Raw genomic sequence first — 15,888 nt, 5'->3', positions numbered from 1 at the left:
GTAAAGTGGAGAGCCACAATTTTATATTATTAGATATCTTTTTATTTTGGGCGTAAAATCACAACTTTGTGGATTTCCTCGTCACACACGGACACACAAGTATTTAGAGTTTGGAACTCAACATGGTCAAAGCGTTTCATGTCTTGGTCATCGAAACGCCAAGTCTACAATGAATCGATCTTAGCTTTTAATTTGTGGTTTCTATGGCGTCTCTTCGTTCTGGTCTGTAAGGATTTTTAGCGGGCAGAGAGACAAAAAATGTTGTTACCTTATCTCATTATGAGTATCTCTCTGCAACCGAATTTCTGAAGACAAACTGATGCCGTCGAGCTGTTTGGAACTTGGTTGAATCGTTCTGCTTCGTGTATCATAAGTCTTCAAATTTCGATTGTATAATGGAGTACATGGTTTTACGCGAGGGTTTTAAGGTAAGATTCTTCACTAATATCATTCATTGTTATGTTATGGCTAGGTCCCTTGCGGCTATTTCCTTTCTTCTGATGTAAGGAAAGATCCAAATGGAACTCCGACTATCCTTCTGGTGTTTATCTTTAACTTTAAAACGAAGTTTGAAAGGAATTGATTTACAAATCATTACTCTACTAAGAAGCTTCATTTGTTACTGGTGAGTTGGAACATGTTTTAGTAGTATATCACGGAGGGAACCCAGGGTCGGATATTTATCTTGAACTTCTCAAGAGTTGAAAGTTTTATCCAAATTACCTATACAGAAACTCAACCCTTGGGGGACCTGCACTTTCATATTCATACTCCGTCCGCAATTTCATATTCCTTATCACGTAAAAGAATTGCAATGGAACTTATATGGGAGGTGGGAGCTCACCTTTTTCCCCATTGTTCAATTGCCTTTTGTCTAGACATTGAGTTTATCAAGGATTCTCTAATCCCTGAATAAGGTTAACATACTGGCGAATTTCAAAATCCAACTTGTTTGAAGATTTGCGTTTCAATTGCTAATGGTGACTCTTGATGGTGCAAATGGAACTTCATAATGTTACATTAGATTATTCCTAATCACGTAATAAATGGTTTTCAAGTCTCAATATTTACAAAGAAACCCTAGTTTATCAGGTTAGAGTATGTGGTATACAAACATTAGGTGCACCTTACCCTTTCCCTCTCCCTTACATGATGCATATAAACATACGACCACTTCACTTCTTGGATTGAATGAAAACTGGTGCGTTCTGATCTCAAACACATGTTTATTAACTTGCAGGGACTCACTGGTGCGTACAAAATTAACCTGACAAGTGCTCGTCCTTATGAATTTTCGAGTATGAATGGGCATCCATGTCATATTTGGTCTTCCCATAATCGGCAAATCAGTTCTTTATTATGCAGTGTAAATCACAGAATGAGCCCTGTTGCAGGAAATCACATTGCCGTCATTCAATCATTAACGCCTACTATTCTTTGTAGAAGAGGTTATTCTGTTTACAATGGTGAAAAGTCATGCAGGGGAAGAGTTAAGACATTTGCTGGACTTGATGTTGCCAGTGCTGTTGATGTTATTAATGATCTAGGCACAGACACCTTGACATTTTTAGCTGTGACTGTTATTGTTGTTCCTGCATTCAAGATCCTCAGAGCTAGCCCTGTATGTCTCATTTTCTACTCTTTTGGATCATATTATTTGTGTTGTTCCTGTTACTATGTTTATATGAACTTGCTAATTTCTTCTTTACTTTCTCCCTCCACTGCTTACATTAGTTATCTCTGTCTATAAGTTTTGCCTTTGTCTCTGTATGTCTTTTTTTTATTGGAAGTCCAATTAATAAAATTTTCACATGTTTCTTAAATATAAACCAAAATTTATTTCTTGGTTTCAGATACTTGGTTTCTTTTTCGCGGGGATTGTTCTCAACCAGTTTGGCTTGTTTAGAAACCTCACAGATGTTAAGGTTCTATCTGAATGGGGAATTCTTTTCTTGGTGAGCTGAATTATTTGCCGAGATCTTATATTTGGAGGTCTCGGTATCCTTGCTATCTTCTTGTCACTTTATTTTGTTCCTTTTCTAATTAAATCACCATATTATATTTTTGGGCAATCAATGTGTATGTCGAGTGTTGAAAATGACTAATTTGTTTAGAAATTTTGTTTTCAAGATCTCTAGCCTGCTAAGACAACTTTTTTTTCATGTGTATCATTTAGTAACAGAAGATGTAAGCATCAATGGCAGAAGTGCACCCTTTTTTTCCCTTCTTTTCTTTTTCGAATTAAACATTTAAACTAAAGAAAGAAAACTTCATTGAAGCTCCATCTGGATGAGTGGGGGCTTAACAGGTCACAGTTAACGAGGGTAATTGAACTAATATTTCTTGAATCTGAATCTGGTACATGTTAAGCATGGTTCGAAATTCTTTAAGTCCTCATAGCATCTGCTACTAAGTCACTTGACTAAGGATACATTTTAGTACATGTTATTCACTTATTGGGTTATTTAGCATGTTTTTTGATTTAGCACAAGTATATAAAGCCATTAATGCATCTGGTACCAAGTTACAAGGTATTCATGTGCCCGAAATTTTACGATTGCAATATATGTAAGGTTGTGTAAGTTTTGCTAGACTTCTCATTGTTGTTTGACTTTAGCACATGTAATATCAAATATCAGAATGAGTTGAGGAAAATAATGACTTAGTTCTAACATCCATGAATGGGGAAGGATGATGGGCGATGCTTCCTGAGTTCACAGGGTTGACATTCGAGTTCAGATATTTGATTTGCAGCTGGGTACTACAAACTGAAGTCTTGATGACGATAGCTGCCCCAAAAAAAAATGTCATCAGGGAGGAGAGGGCACCACTTACCAGGAGCGGTAGCAGCAGGAATTGAGATTTCACTGCAATTCAGATGACAAAGCCCAACCGCTCAAAAGCCCACCAATAATCATCTGGTTGTTTGAAGGTCCTGAAAAACACAATAAGAAAGGGAAAAGGTGAAAAGAAGGTAAGGGATTTACTTAAATAATGGATGATGAAAACAACTGGCTGTATTCTAACTAAATGGGACAACCACTTGGATCCTTGCTGTCCAATTAATTTTGTTCAAAGTCATACATGGTATGGGGCCTAAACTATGCTTATCTTCACTCAACACTTCTCCTATGGTTAATTTAGGCCTGTCTTCCATATTGCTGGGAGGAGTTGGATGACAAGATATGCAACGCGAACAAGAATAACAAATAACAACTCAATGGTAATCAGGGCACATGAATAACAGAAGTATGAAATAGGGGAAATAGTACCATGACCAGGCCAGAATAATAGGTGAAGAATTAGCTAATCCGTCAATGTCTTTAAGGAGGTACACTTTCTGCCGAAAATTACAAATTCATTCTTCAATGTTCCTTTTGCCTGATGATATACTCATCTTACAGTTTCTTCCATAGCAAAGAACATATCCATATTTTACCAATCTGTTATCCCATATATGACTTTTGTTGGAGACGTACATTCTGTTGGAGACGTACTTTTTCTTTGCTATCAAATTCAGTATTTCTGATTGACTTCTACCTTTCTCTTTGCAGCTGTTCGAAATGGGTTTAGAGCTTTCACTTGCACGATTAAAAGCTCTTTCAAAGTTTGCATTTGGCATGGGATTGACTCAGGTTATAATTAGTTGTTTGGTCCATTTGTTTATTCAAGAGCAGACTCCTTTTATACCTTGATCCCAAGGATTGAAGAATTAGTAACAAAATGTCTGTACTGGGCCTAGCTAACTTGGGTTGGCGTGACTGATCCAGACAACATAGTAACAGTCCACTGGGAGATCATTGAGGGGACTGCAGTAAAAGTACCTGAGTACCAGCGGGTTTGGGAGATCAGTGTGGGAGTGCAAGCTTAGTACCACATCAGCTTTTTTTTTTTTTCTTCTTCTTTTTTTGGGTGGGGGTTGGGGGTGGGTGGGGAGGAACCTGAGCTATTATTAAGAACAGCATCTCTACTTGTGATGGCTTGTTTAACTTTTAAGCTGTGAGGCGCATTGGACCAAAGTGGACTATATCATGCCAAGGGAGGAGCTGGGTTGTAACCGTAGTGCAGAGCAGATTCTTGACATTGGCAGGTGGGCCATAGCAGGTAAATTGTTCCTGTAAGGCTGGGAAAGGTGACAACCAGGAGAAGGCATAGTGCTGGCCCGCCTTGGATATAATTTAGGGGTCCTACAAAGAGACTACTTAGTACCAGGGGGTTTGGGAGATGCATGAGCAGGGAGCGCAAACTTAGTCCACGTTTACTAGCAAGGGAGATCTGAACTATTGGTGAAGAGTTGCCTTCTTTAGTTGGTATGATGAGTTTTAAAGCCATAAGGACCAATGGGACAAAGTTGACAATGTCATGCCAAGGAAGGGGATGGCCTTAACAATTACCTTGTGAATTGGGTAAATATTTGTCATTTTGGTTAACTCAGGATTAGCTAGCACTGAAACAAGTCCGAGTTTCAATCCCTAAATCCTTAACTCCCATTCCGTAGAAAATGCATTTGATGGGTATTTGAATAATTCATAAGCTGTATTTCGTTGGAATTTCTCATACATATTACCCGTCCTGCATTTTTTTGGGAGTTGGGGGGGGGGGGTTGTTGCTATGAATCCTGTTTCATATTTTGTTATAGATAGATGTTGCACTGTCATCTAATGTTTTGCCATCTCTACTTCTTGAAGGTTGTCTTATCTACTCTTGCTTTCACGGCTTTTGAGCTTCCACCAAATGGGGCCATTGGAACGAGAATTTTGCAGTTTCTTTTCCACTCAAGGTCTGATCTGGTATGAACGTCATAACATCTGTGTACATTTGCTGGGATTCTGTACACTGTAGTGTATTGTGTTGCCACCGATGTGTCCAGTGGACTTCAAGATGTGCTTGCACATTTTATACACCTATCAATATTGATAGGTATGCCATATGATGATAGTGACAGAAGTGATGATTCATTAGCACTTTTACTAATGTCGGAATAAAATACCTAGAATCCTCTGGCTTGACAAATTGTAATATGTTTAAGAGATGAATTCATTGCTAAGCTTGAACTCTTGGGAAATCACTGCCTTGGCTGTCTATAAGTTGGCCTCTTTCATTTCTGAATGCTGAGTTTGTTTTCTTCTAGGCAATGAACAACTTATTTACCCAAAAAGAACTTGTTAATCAGGCCTCTTGTGTCTCAATATGGATGTGTCAAATTTTGTGGCTTCACTAATTTTAATTAAAGTGTTGGCGTATACAACAACAACAATAAGCCTTGTCCCAACTAAATGGGGTCGGCTACATGGATTCTTGCCCTCCAATCAGTTTTGTTTGAGGCCATGCTAGATGCAAGGCCTAAGCTATGCATATCCTTTCTCACCGCTTCTCTTAAGCTTATCTTAGGTCGAAGTGTTGTCGTATGAGTTATCTATATAAATGAGGTCATGTCAAATATGTTATTAGAAGACTATAAAATGAATCAGAGGTTGAAGACAGCCAAGGCATAGTTCTTCAGTTTGGATGGAGCCTGGAAACATCATGCCAAAGTTTGTCATCTTACGGTATGCGAATTTCACCCAAGTTGCAGGAATACAACATCAAATGGTTAAAAGACAGTTTTACAAATTCCTTGCTAATTGCAGTGTTGATTCGAAATCTATTGATAAAATATCATTGTTTGAGGGAAGAGATCCATGCTTAGTTAATTTCGTAAAATCTGGTATATAATCTCCCATCAGACTTCTAGCTACTTTGAAATATCCTTTTCATCATTGTATATATCTAATGCAGGTCAACATTAGAAGTGTTGATGAGGCTTTTGTGATTGGTGCTGCTCTCTCATTGTCATCATCAGCTTTTGTTCTTCAGGTATGCACTTTTTAGATACATAGATTTTACAAGGGGTAAAAATAACTCCGATTAGGTGTTTGAATTCAAGAACTCTAGAGGCATTAATCTCAACTAATTGAGGTAATCCACATGAGCCCTCAAGCTTAGCAACCACTCGTTTGATTTGAATTTCTTTGGTCTTGTTGGTGCTTGAAGAACTTTCAGTTTTTGCTACTTGATATTTTACTTGTCTGTCATGTGAAAATCTTCAAACTTTGAGGGTTGGTGCTTTTCCCTGCTTACAGAACAAAATAGTATGTGTGCATATGTGTCAGAGTCTGAGAGAGAGCTTTTGATTATGGAAATTTGAACCCAATCAATCTTCAATATTTTCTTAATTCTTTCTCTTCCTTTTGCCCTGATTGCTGTTAAGATTTACAATAACATCATGCATTCCTGCTGCACTGCTGTCCTCAACATTATCTTTTTTTTTTTGGAGGGTGGGGGGGGGGGGTGTCTGGAGGAAGTCTATTGTTGACTACAGGTAGAGAATGAATTGATAAAAACCCCCTCAGAAGGTGAGCTGGGGTCCTGGAATCAGTCCATTAGTCAGGCAGGGATGTTGGGGTTGTCATTATTTTCACATCCAATTCCTGAATTGATCCATTCAGGCAGCACCAGGCGACGGGGCATTGAGAAATTGTAGCTTTCTCTAACAAATTACTTTCTTAGCGAAGTAGTAAATGAATCCTCAACCTGTTGCTCTAGGGACTCTTTCCACATGTCAAAAACATTGGAACACACAATAACAACTTATACATGGGATGAAATAATGAGTTTTGACAAATATGTATAGACTCTGATAGTGCATAGGGAAATTGTGCAGCATATTATAGAAACTAGGTTTGGTGGAGATTGTTTAATGAAATGCATACAATCTTTTCTTTGAACAACCTAAATTTTTTTCCTTTATGTTTACTTAAAAAGGTAAATTAATAACGAACTCAATTGAATTATCTCTATGATGATCCTTTTGGTTGGAAGTATGTTTCTAATGGAAATGTGTCTGATGAACTAAGTCCTTATCTAGTTTTCTCTATAGATCCTTGCAGAGAAAGGCGAGCTCCCAACAAAATTTGGCTCTGCAACTTTAGGGATACTTCTTTTGCAGGTTCTTTTCATCATGTACATCTGTTAAGCTAATTTCTATTATTTTTCCTGTGATAATTTGAAAAGATGCTATTATATTTTCTTCTATTTTCCTTTTGAATTTGCATAGGGTCAATCATGCGAACTGCTCATCAAAAGGTATCAAGTCAATAACCTTTTTGGATCACTACTGGTTGATATTTGCAGGACATAGTCGTTGTCCCTCTCCTAGTCGTGCTTCCAGTGCTAGAGAGTCAGGTATGTAAAATATCTCTGTACTGGTTTATTATACTAAACTGTGAACATGCAGCTAAGTTTTCATCAAAATAGAAATAATTTCTGTGTTATATCATATCAAAACACTTAAGCAGCTATTGAGCTGCTGAGAAGCCCACATCACAATTCAACAATATTGCTTGTCCTAATAACATTTGAATTAATATTATCGATTGATTAACTCTCTATGTGCTTAGGCTAGTGAAAAGAATTTCTAGAAAACTGACCATATTAACATGGCATCAACTCTCTTCTTCTGTTTTTAGGAAGTAAACTTCTATTAAAAAAAATATTTGGTCCATATTCATGAAATTTAAAAGTAACTGCAAGTGCATAGTATCGTATACCACTTTATTTTAGTCACTTAAGCAATGCGAGAGTGAGGTGGACTTTGAATTAATTAAACTAAACTAACGGTTCTAACACATTCACTTTATGAAATTTGAATTTGGAAACACCCCCCCAGCACCTTCCCCTCCCCCCCCCCCCACAAAAAAAAAAAAAAACAAAAAAAAACAAAAAAAAAAAAAAAAAAAAACAAAAACAAAATGGAACTCTAATTGGAGAGGGGCACAATTGTGGGCGTCTCTAGTTAAGGATCCATGGGGTAAAGGGAAACAATAATGTAAACAGAACAGAAAGAAATTAATAATAAAGAGCACTAAATAAATCAAATCTCTAACTAGAAAGAGGCACGACTATAGGCATCTCTAGTCAAGGATCTATAGGGGAAAGGGAAACAATAGTATAATAATTGAAAGTAAAAATCCTAAATTAAGAATGGTGGGTAGATACAAGCAAGAATTGGGAGGGGGGGGGGAGGGGAGAAGATGATTGATGAAAACTACTTCCAAGAGGGGGGGGGATTACAACCAACTAGTTGGCAAAAGAGAAGAGCCAAGACCCTACTAGATAACAACAATCTTGTTCCTTGGGGTGTCCATAGCAAGGATGGGGTGAGACTAAAGCCTAGTAGAAACGTCAAAGCAGATGCTCTCCAAATCAAGTCAAGAGATATAGAGTTGGAGGTCCATCTTTTGATATTCCACTTCCACCAAATGCCAGAGATCAAGACATTAAGCGCCTATTTACCGACCACATCACAAACCAAAGTACTTGCAATGTGTCTCAAGAACCCGTTGCAATCCCTAGAAAAAGGAAATGAGCGTTTGAAGTGGGGCCAAATGGTGGGGATGGTGTTTTCCAATAATGAACTGGAGAAAGGGTAGGAGAAGAAGAGGTGTTCCATGTCTTGAAACAATCCCAACAAAGCATAAAATGTAAGGATTGTATTAATAAACGTTGAGCTTGTATTGATAAAATCTAAGGATTACACTTTGCTTGATGGAAAAGTAACAACTCTTTAAAAGCTAATTCCATTGATGAAAAGTAAAATCCAATAAATTCCTAAACATCAAGTCTGAGAAAATAAAAATAACAAAGGAGCACTATTGAGAAAAGCCTAAAAGTAAAAAGAAAAGAAAGAGAGAACTGAAGTATGACTTCCAAAGGGGGTTCTGAGATTTATATAGAAGAAGATCTAGGGTTTTAACCAATTAAAGATAATGACAATAGGAGGAAAAAGAAAAAAAACTAAAAGAGAACTAGGTACTTAAAGGGTGAGTGGAGAGAGAATATTACAAATTAAAAAAATCTTGAAACTAACTAGAATCCTAATTTGGACCAAAATGGTTTTTTCACCTTTATCTCTGTATCCTAATCTTGGATTGAACTGCTCTAAGAATTAATGTTGCACTGTCTTAAATTACAGGATGGAATGAGTCCAATATCCAGTACCTTCTGATAAACTTCTACTTTGTGGAAATCACGTTCCTGCCCTTATGCTCGTCTTCTTTACAGTTTAGGTTCTTGATGTGCATAAATGCTTGGGCTTTTTAGTCTGTAGGTGGCTCTTTCAAGTGATGAGGTGGCAGTAGTTTAATAAATCTACTAAGTAGTTTAGGATGGAAAAAGTCAGCAAGTTGTCAACGGTTGAATAAGTTCTATAAAGGCATATTAAGGGAAATAAGTATCTCAATGTTAGGTGTTTCTAAAGTTGTAGGTGAGGAGTTGCGGAATTGGTCAACAGGTTAATTAATCCCCAAGTGTGGTGAGTCATTTGTATGCAGGTCTCTTTATGTATGGAATATTTGATGTAGTATGAATATTGAAAATATTATCTTATTAATCTCTTGCTTATTGGGAGTTTTGGTTCACTTGAAGAAACCATTTCTTTTTCCCTTCCATCTGAACAGTATAGGTCAAAATAGGATTACTTGATCTAGTGTACGTAACCATAACACATGGTTTAGAGCAAGTAGCAATTCAGTGGAATCTCAGGCTTATGCAGAAGTAGAATCCTACCTTCTGAGTTTTCATGCTCTGCTCTGCCGATACTGTAGTGAATATAGTTGGATAGTTTTGGTCTTCAATGGCATTTAACCTGCGAACTATAACAACTAAAAAGTAGGGAGAGGTTTCCCATTATGACTTGAGTATCGATTTGGTGTTTGGACATATGAAACCAACCCACCCCCAAAAAAAAAAAAAATCATAAAAAACATGGCATTTTATTGGAGGAGAGTGTGGGATCCTTATTTATGTGAGAGGACCTGCCAAACAGTCCACCTACTGATGGTTGTTGACATTTTGCCCATGATTAGGGTTACAATTACTTAATTACACAAGTTCTAGCTGGCACCACAACATAACAGTCACAGTAGCAGGGATCTTTTTCTCTCTTCCTCAACCCCTCTCCTTTTACTAGGCCCTGTTTATCTTTAGTCAGCATGTTTTTTGTTTGTTTGTTTCCTGGTATTTCTATTTTTTATTTCTGATTTTTGATTTTGTGTATCAAATTTTATTGGCAAAGATATGGTGGATGTTCCAGGCTTAGCACAGAGTCTTGTATTAAGCCATGTGACATTGATTTAGGCCTTGCATTAGATGATGTAGCAAATTCCAGCTTTTGACGAGTAGAGTTCCCTGTTAGGTACATGTTAGATTTTGTAGTCCAACTCAACCTCATAGACCACTTTGTATTTGAATTTGTACATGTATTTTGAGCAGTCATCTGTTTAATCTCTGAGTCCAACTTTGTGCCATTTTCTACAATTTAATGCGATGAGTATGACTGTAAAAGGGATACAGCCGGATACGGGTAATGGAGCCTACCTGAGAATCAAATTTCAGTGCCAGGAAATTGCTGAGCAGCAGCAATGAGTGGGCCATTGTTTCAGGCCTGTTGCGCTGGTTGTTTTGGTCCTAGTTCCTGATTTTTATTTAATCTCAATTGGTTTCTTGTTATACATTTTCCCTGATAGTCAGTTATACCTTCTTGATTTAATTTGCTTCTGATGTTCATCAATTATTTTTTGTATTTACAGAGTGTAATCCTGTACTCTCTTTCTATACTTTTATGTAGAACCTTGTTGAGGAAAGCATTTGGCCAATGCTTGCTACAGAAAGTTTAAAGGCTTTGGGCGGTCTTGGTCTGCTTTCTCTTGGAGGAAAATACCTCATCAGGCGTATCTTTGAGGTTAGTGCAGATTCTTATATATAACTGATATTTGCTTGCAATTCATGATTTTGGACTCCTACAAGAAAGAAATTCAGGGTAAATTCATAACACAGGTTGTTGCAGAAACAAGAAGCTCAGAAGCCTTTGTTGCACTTTGTCTACTAACTGTAGCTGGGACTTCTCTTCTGACCCAGAAATTGGGCTTCAGTGACACGGTTTGTTGTAACTTTTCAAGGTTGAAGAGTGATATATATAGTAATTATTCAGTTATACAGTGTGATGAATTTGTCACCATTGTACAGCTTGGGGCATTTCTGGCTGGGGCACTTCTAGCAGAGACAAATTTTCGTACACAGATTGAAGCTGATATAAGGCCCTTCAGAGGCCTATTTCTTGGCTTATTTTTTGTTACCACAGGAGCATCTATTGATATGGAGGTACAATCTTTTTATAGCATGTCTCAAAGTGCCTTCTGTATACCTTAATTTGTGGAATGTTGCTGCATGCTTATTTTCTGTGCAACCTAAGTTTATCATTGTATCAAATATCTGAACCCTGATGTATTACGAATTTCTGATACCATTTGGTATGTTTTACCATTTCATTTGTCTACATGATTCTTCTCCTCTGTCCTCAATACTCGTAAATTGTTCATTAAGCCACAGTGGTTTTCCAGGGTGTGACAGGTTGTGTTGGGGTTGCTAGAAGGCTGAACTTTCCCAATACTAAGACAATTGCTGCAAACTGTTGCTCTGCACAATCCAAGCCATGGAGATTTTTATTTAGTCATAGCTCAATTTAGTTGAGTTGGATGCTCTCAGCAGTCAGCATAGAAAAAAAATGAGAACACATCTCCTATGTTTATTTCATGATGCAGTGATGCACATAATCAATGTTACTAGGTGAATCTGTTGTGGTATACCTTCTGGTTTCTTTCATGGTCCCCAGTAACTTGGGTTCCTAAAACTTATTCTCCAGGCAGCTCAATTGGGATTCTGCTGTCAAAATTTATGTTTGTGTGCATTTGTTCGTTGATGTACCCAAGGTCATAAAATTGTAGAGGCTATTGATGACACTACAATAAGATACTATCCAGTTTCAATGGACTCATTTTTTCTACATTTCCTTGTGTGCTAAAACCAATACTGTCTATTTCTGGTGTTTGGCAAAAGTATACAATAGATCAGCTATTGCAGAATTTTGGTTAACCAAACGTATAGGAAGTGCTCATACATGACTGGGTTTTTCCTCTTAAGTTTGTTGCCTGTGTAATCTTCTGTCCTACTCATCTTTTTTTGTTTTCTGTACAGCTTCTTCTCAGGGAGTGGCCAAATGTACTTTCACTCTTAGCAGGTTTAATTGCCATCAAGACGCTCATAATAACAGCAATAGGTCCCCGTGTTGGATTAAGTCTTCAAGAAAGTGTGCGGATAGGATTCCTTCTTTCTCAAGGAGGCGAGTTTGGGTTTGTAGTATTTTCTCTTGCTAACAGGTTAGTTGCTAAAATACTGTTATCGTAGTAGGTGTGCATCTGTTGTCTGCTCACTTTCTAGATCCTTATCTGCTTTATCTTGGTCATCACAAACAGGCTTGGAGTTCTACCACTTGAGCTGAACAAGCTGCTTATAATTGTTGTGGTGTTGTCGATGGCGTTAACACCTTTGCTCAACGAAATTGGAAGGAAGGCAGCTAGTTTCATTGACGAAAGAATTGATACAGGGGATGTATGTACACAGATTCCACACCTTACAGTTATAGAGTGGAAGTGTAATTCAAATTTCTGAACCTTGTATAACATGGCTAATTCAGTGGCTAGGATCAATTTAACTAGCCGGTTTTGGCTAAGTTGGTTTTTACAGTTTGGGGCATTCCTGTTGGTGGGATCCACCTGTTGGTCATGGGAGCTGCTATCTCATCCCTAGGATATCCTGTTTTCTGATTTCATGTACTTACTTTTGACTCACAGTAGTGTGTTACCTGAGATATTTAAATTGTCACAGAGAGTTGCTGAGATGATCAACTTCGATGTCAGTGAACCAGTGGTCATTCTTGGATTTGGACAAATGGGTCAGGTAGAGAAGTTACCATTTTGGGTGTATCCTTCTTGCTTTTGTGTTCAAGGTGCTTACATTTTGTTTCAGGTCCTTGCCAACTTCTTGTCCACTCCATTGGCCTCTGGTATAGATGGTGATCTTGCAGGTTGGCCTTATGTAGCTTTTGATATAAATCTCGCAGTTGTAAAGGTTGGTGCAGATAACTCTCCTTCCTCTATCTTAATTCTTTTAGGGAAATACACTATATCGGTAAGAGTTGAGTGTAAAGAAGATTCCCAGCTGAAGATCTTTTTTTCTAAATCATTTGGATGTTCTACAGGAAATAGTTTTAGATAACAATGATTTCTCATTAGTTCTTGTTTTGCTTGCTTGAATTGCTGTATCAAACAAATTGTGTTGGTGTATTTACACCGTGAAAATACCTGAGTGCTGCCATAAGTTTGCCACCACATCTATGGTAGCAATGACTTAGCCTGGCAACATTCCTTGCAAACCACTTGCTGTCCCAATCTTCCTTACTTACCTCTTAGCTATGTAACTTTTTGAAGTTTGTGACCCAAATTCATGTGCTTCCCAGTTCCTTGTTTACATTGTGTTAGCATATCTTTTGATAATTTATTCAGATACTGTTAAGAGTATCTTGATGGCCTGAAATTCACTTGGATTCTCTACTGGGATTGAGTGTTCCCACAGACTAGTGCAGCTGGTCGTTTAGTCCAATCTGTTTTTTTGGTTGCATGGATTTGATAATAGGTTGCGAAAACAAGCTTGAAAAATTTCTTTACCCTATCCTGCAATTTGATAGTTAACTGTACCCTGTGGCAATCGTGCAATGATGTGTCCTTGCCTTCTTGAGCTAACTGTTGACTTTCCGACTTCTTTTTAGCTGCTGGTGCTGACCGCAAGATTTGATTGACAATATTTCTTATTTCCCTACCAGGCTGCAAGGAAACTTGGGTTTTCAATCCTATATGGTGATGGATCACGCCCAGCAGTTCTCCAATCTGCTGGTATTTCTTCTCCAAAAGCAGTCATGGTTATGTACACCGAGAAGAAAAGGACAATTGAGGCCGTTCAAAGGATTCGGCTTGCCTTCCCTGCGGTGATTTTGCATTTCCATATATGCTTTACTCGTATTTTGAAATTATTATGAAGAAAGATACAAGAGAAGCAGTTTAACACTTTCAATCTTGAATGTCAGCTATGTTATGAGTTTATATAACATATAATTCAATAACTTCATTATTTATTGGATTTGATGTGGAAATTTGACTTTCTTAACAGATCCCTATATATGCGAGAGCTCAAGACTTGTCCCATCTTTTAGAACTAAAGAGAGCTGGTGCAACAGATGCTATTCTTGAAAATGCTGAGGTATCATCAACTCAACTGAGTTACTCTTTGGTTCTTGTGCCAGGAAAATTCATCACTGCTTTCTATTCTTCCTGACTGATCCTTTTGTATTTGCAGACTAGTTTACAGCTTGGCTCTAAGCTGTTGAGAGGACTGGGTGTGATGTCTGATGATGTAACCTTTTTGAGTCGGCTTGTTCGAGATTCTATGGAGCTTCAAGCTCAGGAGGTCCAGAACAGAGCTGATGACCGAGATTATGATGTTATGAAACCATTGCAGGTACTTCTACAATAATATGATTGGATGTTAGGTAAGCTAGTTGCTGACTGGGGATCTCTTACAAGCCTGCTTCTGTCCATGTGGTAGACATGCATGGAGGTGTGATATCCATCATGTCAAGTTTCCCACCTGGAGACCCAGCAGCTTCTAATTGACTACTTATAATCATAACCACCTGAAAGTGAACCCCTCTACCTGGAGTAGAAAAATAAAAAGCAACAAGAAACATATTGCAGTGATTATGATGAAAAGACATGAATTGGGCTCCTGTTATCTCTCTAACATGCTCACATGAATTGGTGTTCTGGAGTGGTACTTGTCCGATTGTGCTTTTTTTTGTGTGTGTGTTGGGGGGGGGGGGGATCGTTATTGTCACTGAGTGGTTTACCCATGATCAATATGGCTTGCTTTCTTGAGACATTTCACAGGCTCAGAATCTCACAATATTTGAGCCTGTTCCCTCTTCCTGCCTTAACACTTGTCATCCTAGAGTCAACTATTCTTATTGTGGAGGTATTTTGCTTCGTTGTCTAACATTCTGCTCTGTAAATGGTTGGTTTCCATGGGGTCACTGATTTGGTTTCGGTATTTCCTGAATGTCAATTTCATCTATCATGCATTAATTTTGGGGGAAACATATTCCCTGGTTTTTGTGCACCTTTACTTCTCTACACAACCAAATGTATCTGACCCCATTTGGTTGGGAATGAGGCTTGTATCTGACCCCATTAGGTTGTTGTTGCTGCTGCTGCTGCTGCTGTATCTTACCCCATTTGGTTGTTGTAGTTGTTGTTGATCATTACTGTTTTGCTTTTCAATTATATCGTGATTATCAATCTTGATGAATGGATTATGCCTATCCATATCCTTGCTAATATCTACCTTAATGGTATTTGAAAATAACATTTCCAACTACTAATTAGAGATTGGATCGTTTTTATGGATCAGATAAGGGTTGCTGACTTGGTAGGGGGCCTAGGGGTGCAGTCTCCTATTTCATTCTCTCCTCCTCCTCCTCCAGAAAGCACCTTAAACTCAGACCAGCAGGAGACGACTCACATCTCAAGTTTCAAATACAACCAACAATCTGATATCCAGAAAGTAGATGGCCAGTCTGGACATGAATGTTCAGTCCAGTCTGAGGACATGGAAGGCAATGGAGTTATATATTGTGATTTGCAGACAGAAGATAGTTTCCAAGCTGGAAATGTGAATTCCAGAGAGAGAAAAACACAGGAGACTGTACAAGACCTTGGATAACTACTGGCAATGGACCCTGATTCTATCTTAATATTCATTTCTTCTCTTTTTAGTGTAAAAAGAATTTATAATTTCCCAAATTTCTTTTTTAGTTCTATATAAATGCTTTGGTTGGAGTTTTCGAATGGTTTGATTTTCAGCTGTGGGGACCTCTTTCTCATTGTCTCTATTAAAAGGATG

General features: G+C 38.0%; 1 protein-coding gene across 1 annotated transcript; it reads left to right on the top strand.

The window, feature by feature from the left end:
• The first annotated feature begins 82 nt into the window (after positions 1-82).
• On the top strand, positions 83-15,833 carry KEA3 (K+ efflux antiporter 3). Its single transcript, XM_089151354.1, has 19 exons — positions 83-428; positions 1,241-1,621; positions 1,854-1,955; positions 3,555-3,635; positions 4,689-4,790; positions 5,779-5,856; positions 6,920-6,988; positions 7,174-7,224; positions 10,667-10,780; positions 10,876-10,977; positions 11,065-11,199; positions 12,073-12,254; positions 12,351-12,486; positions 12,763-12,834; positions 12,904-13,005; positions 13,757-13,918; positions 14,101-14,190; positions 14,287-14,448; positions 15,397-15,833. Exons 1-19 carry the CDS (start codon positions 396-398, stop codon positions 15,706-15,708), a joined length of 2,466 nt encoding a protein of 821 aa, XP_089007480.1. The 5' UTR covers positions 83-395; the 3' UTR covers positions 15,709-15,833.
• The last annotated feature ends 55 nt before the right edge of the window (positions 15,834-15,888 follow it).

The sequence above is a fragment of the Hakea prostrata genome, chromosome 4, assembly GCF_041222555.1.
Source record: "Hakea prostrata isolate BN-2017 chromosome 4, UWA_Hpros_2, whole genome shotgun sequence".
NCBI classification, from domain to species: Eukaryota; Viridiplantae; Streptophyta; class Magnoliopsida; order Proteales; family Proteaceae; genus Hakea; species Hakea prostrata.
The sequence above is the reverse complement of the archived record's forward strand: the minus strand, read 5'-3'. Positions and strand labels throughout refer to the sequence as shown.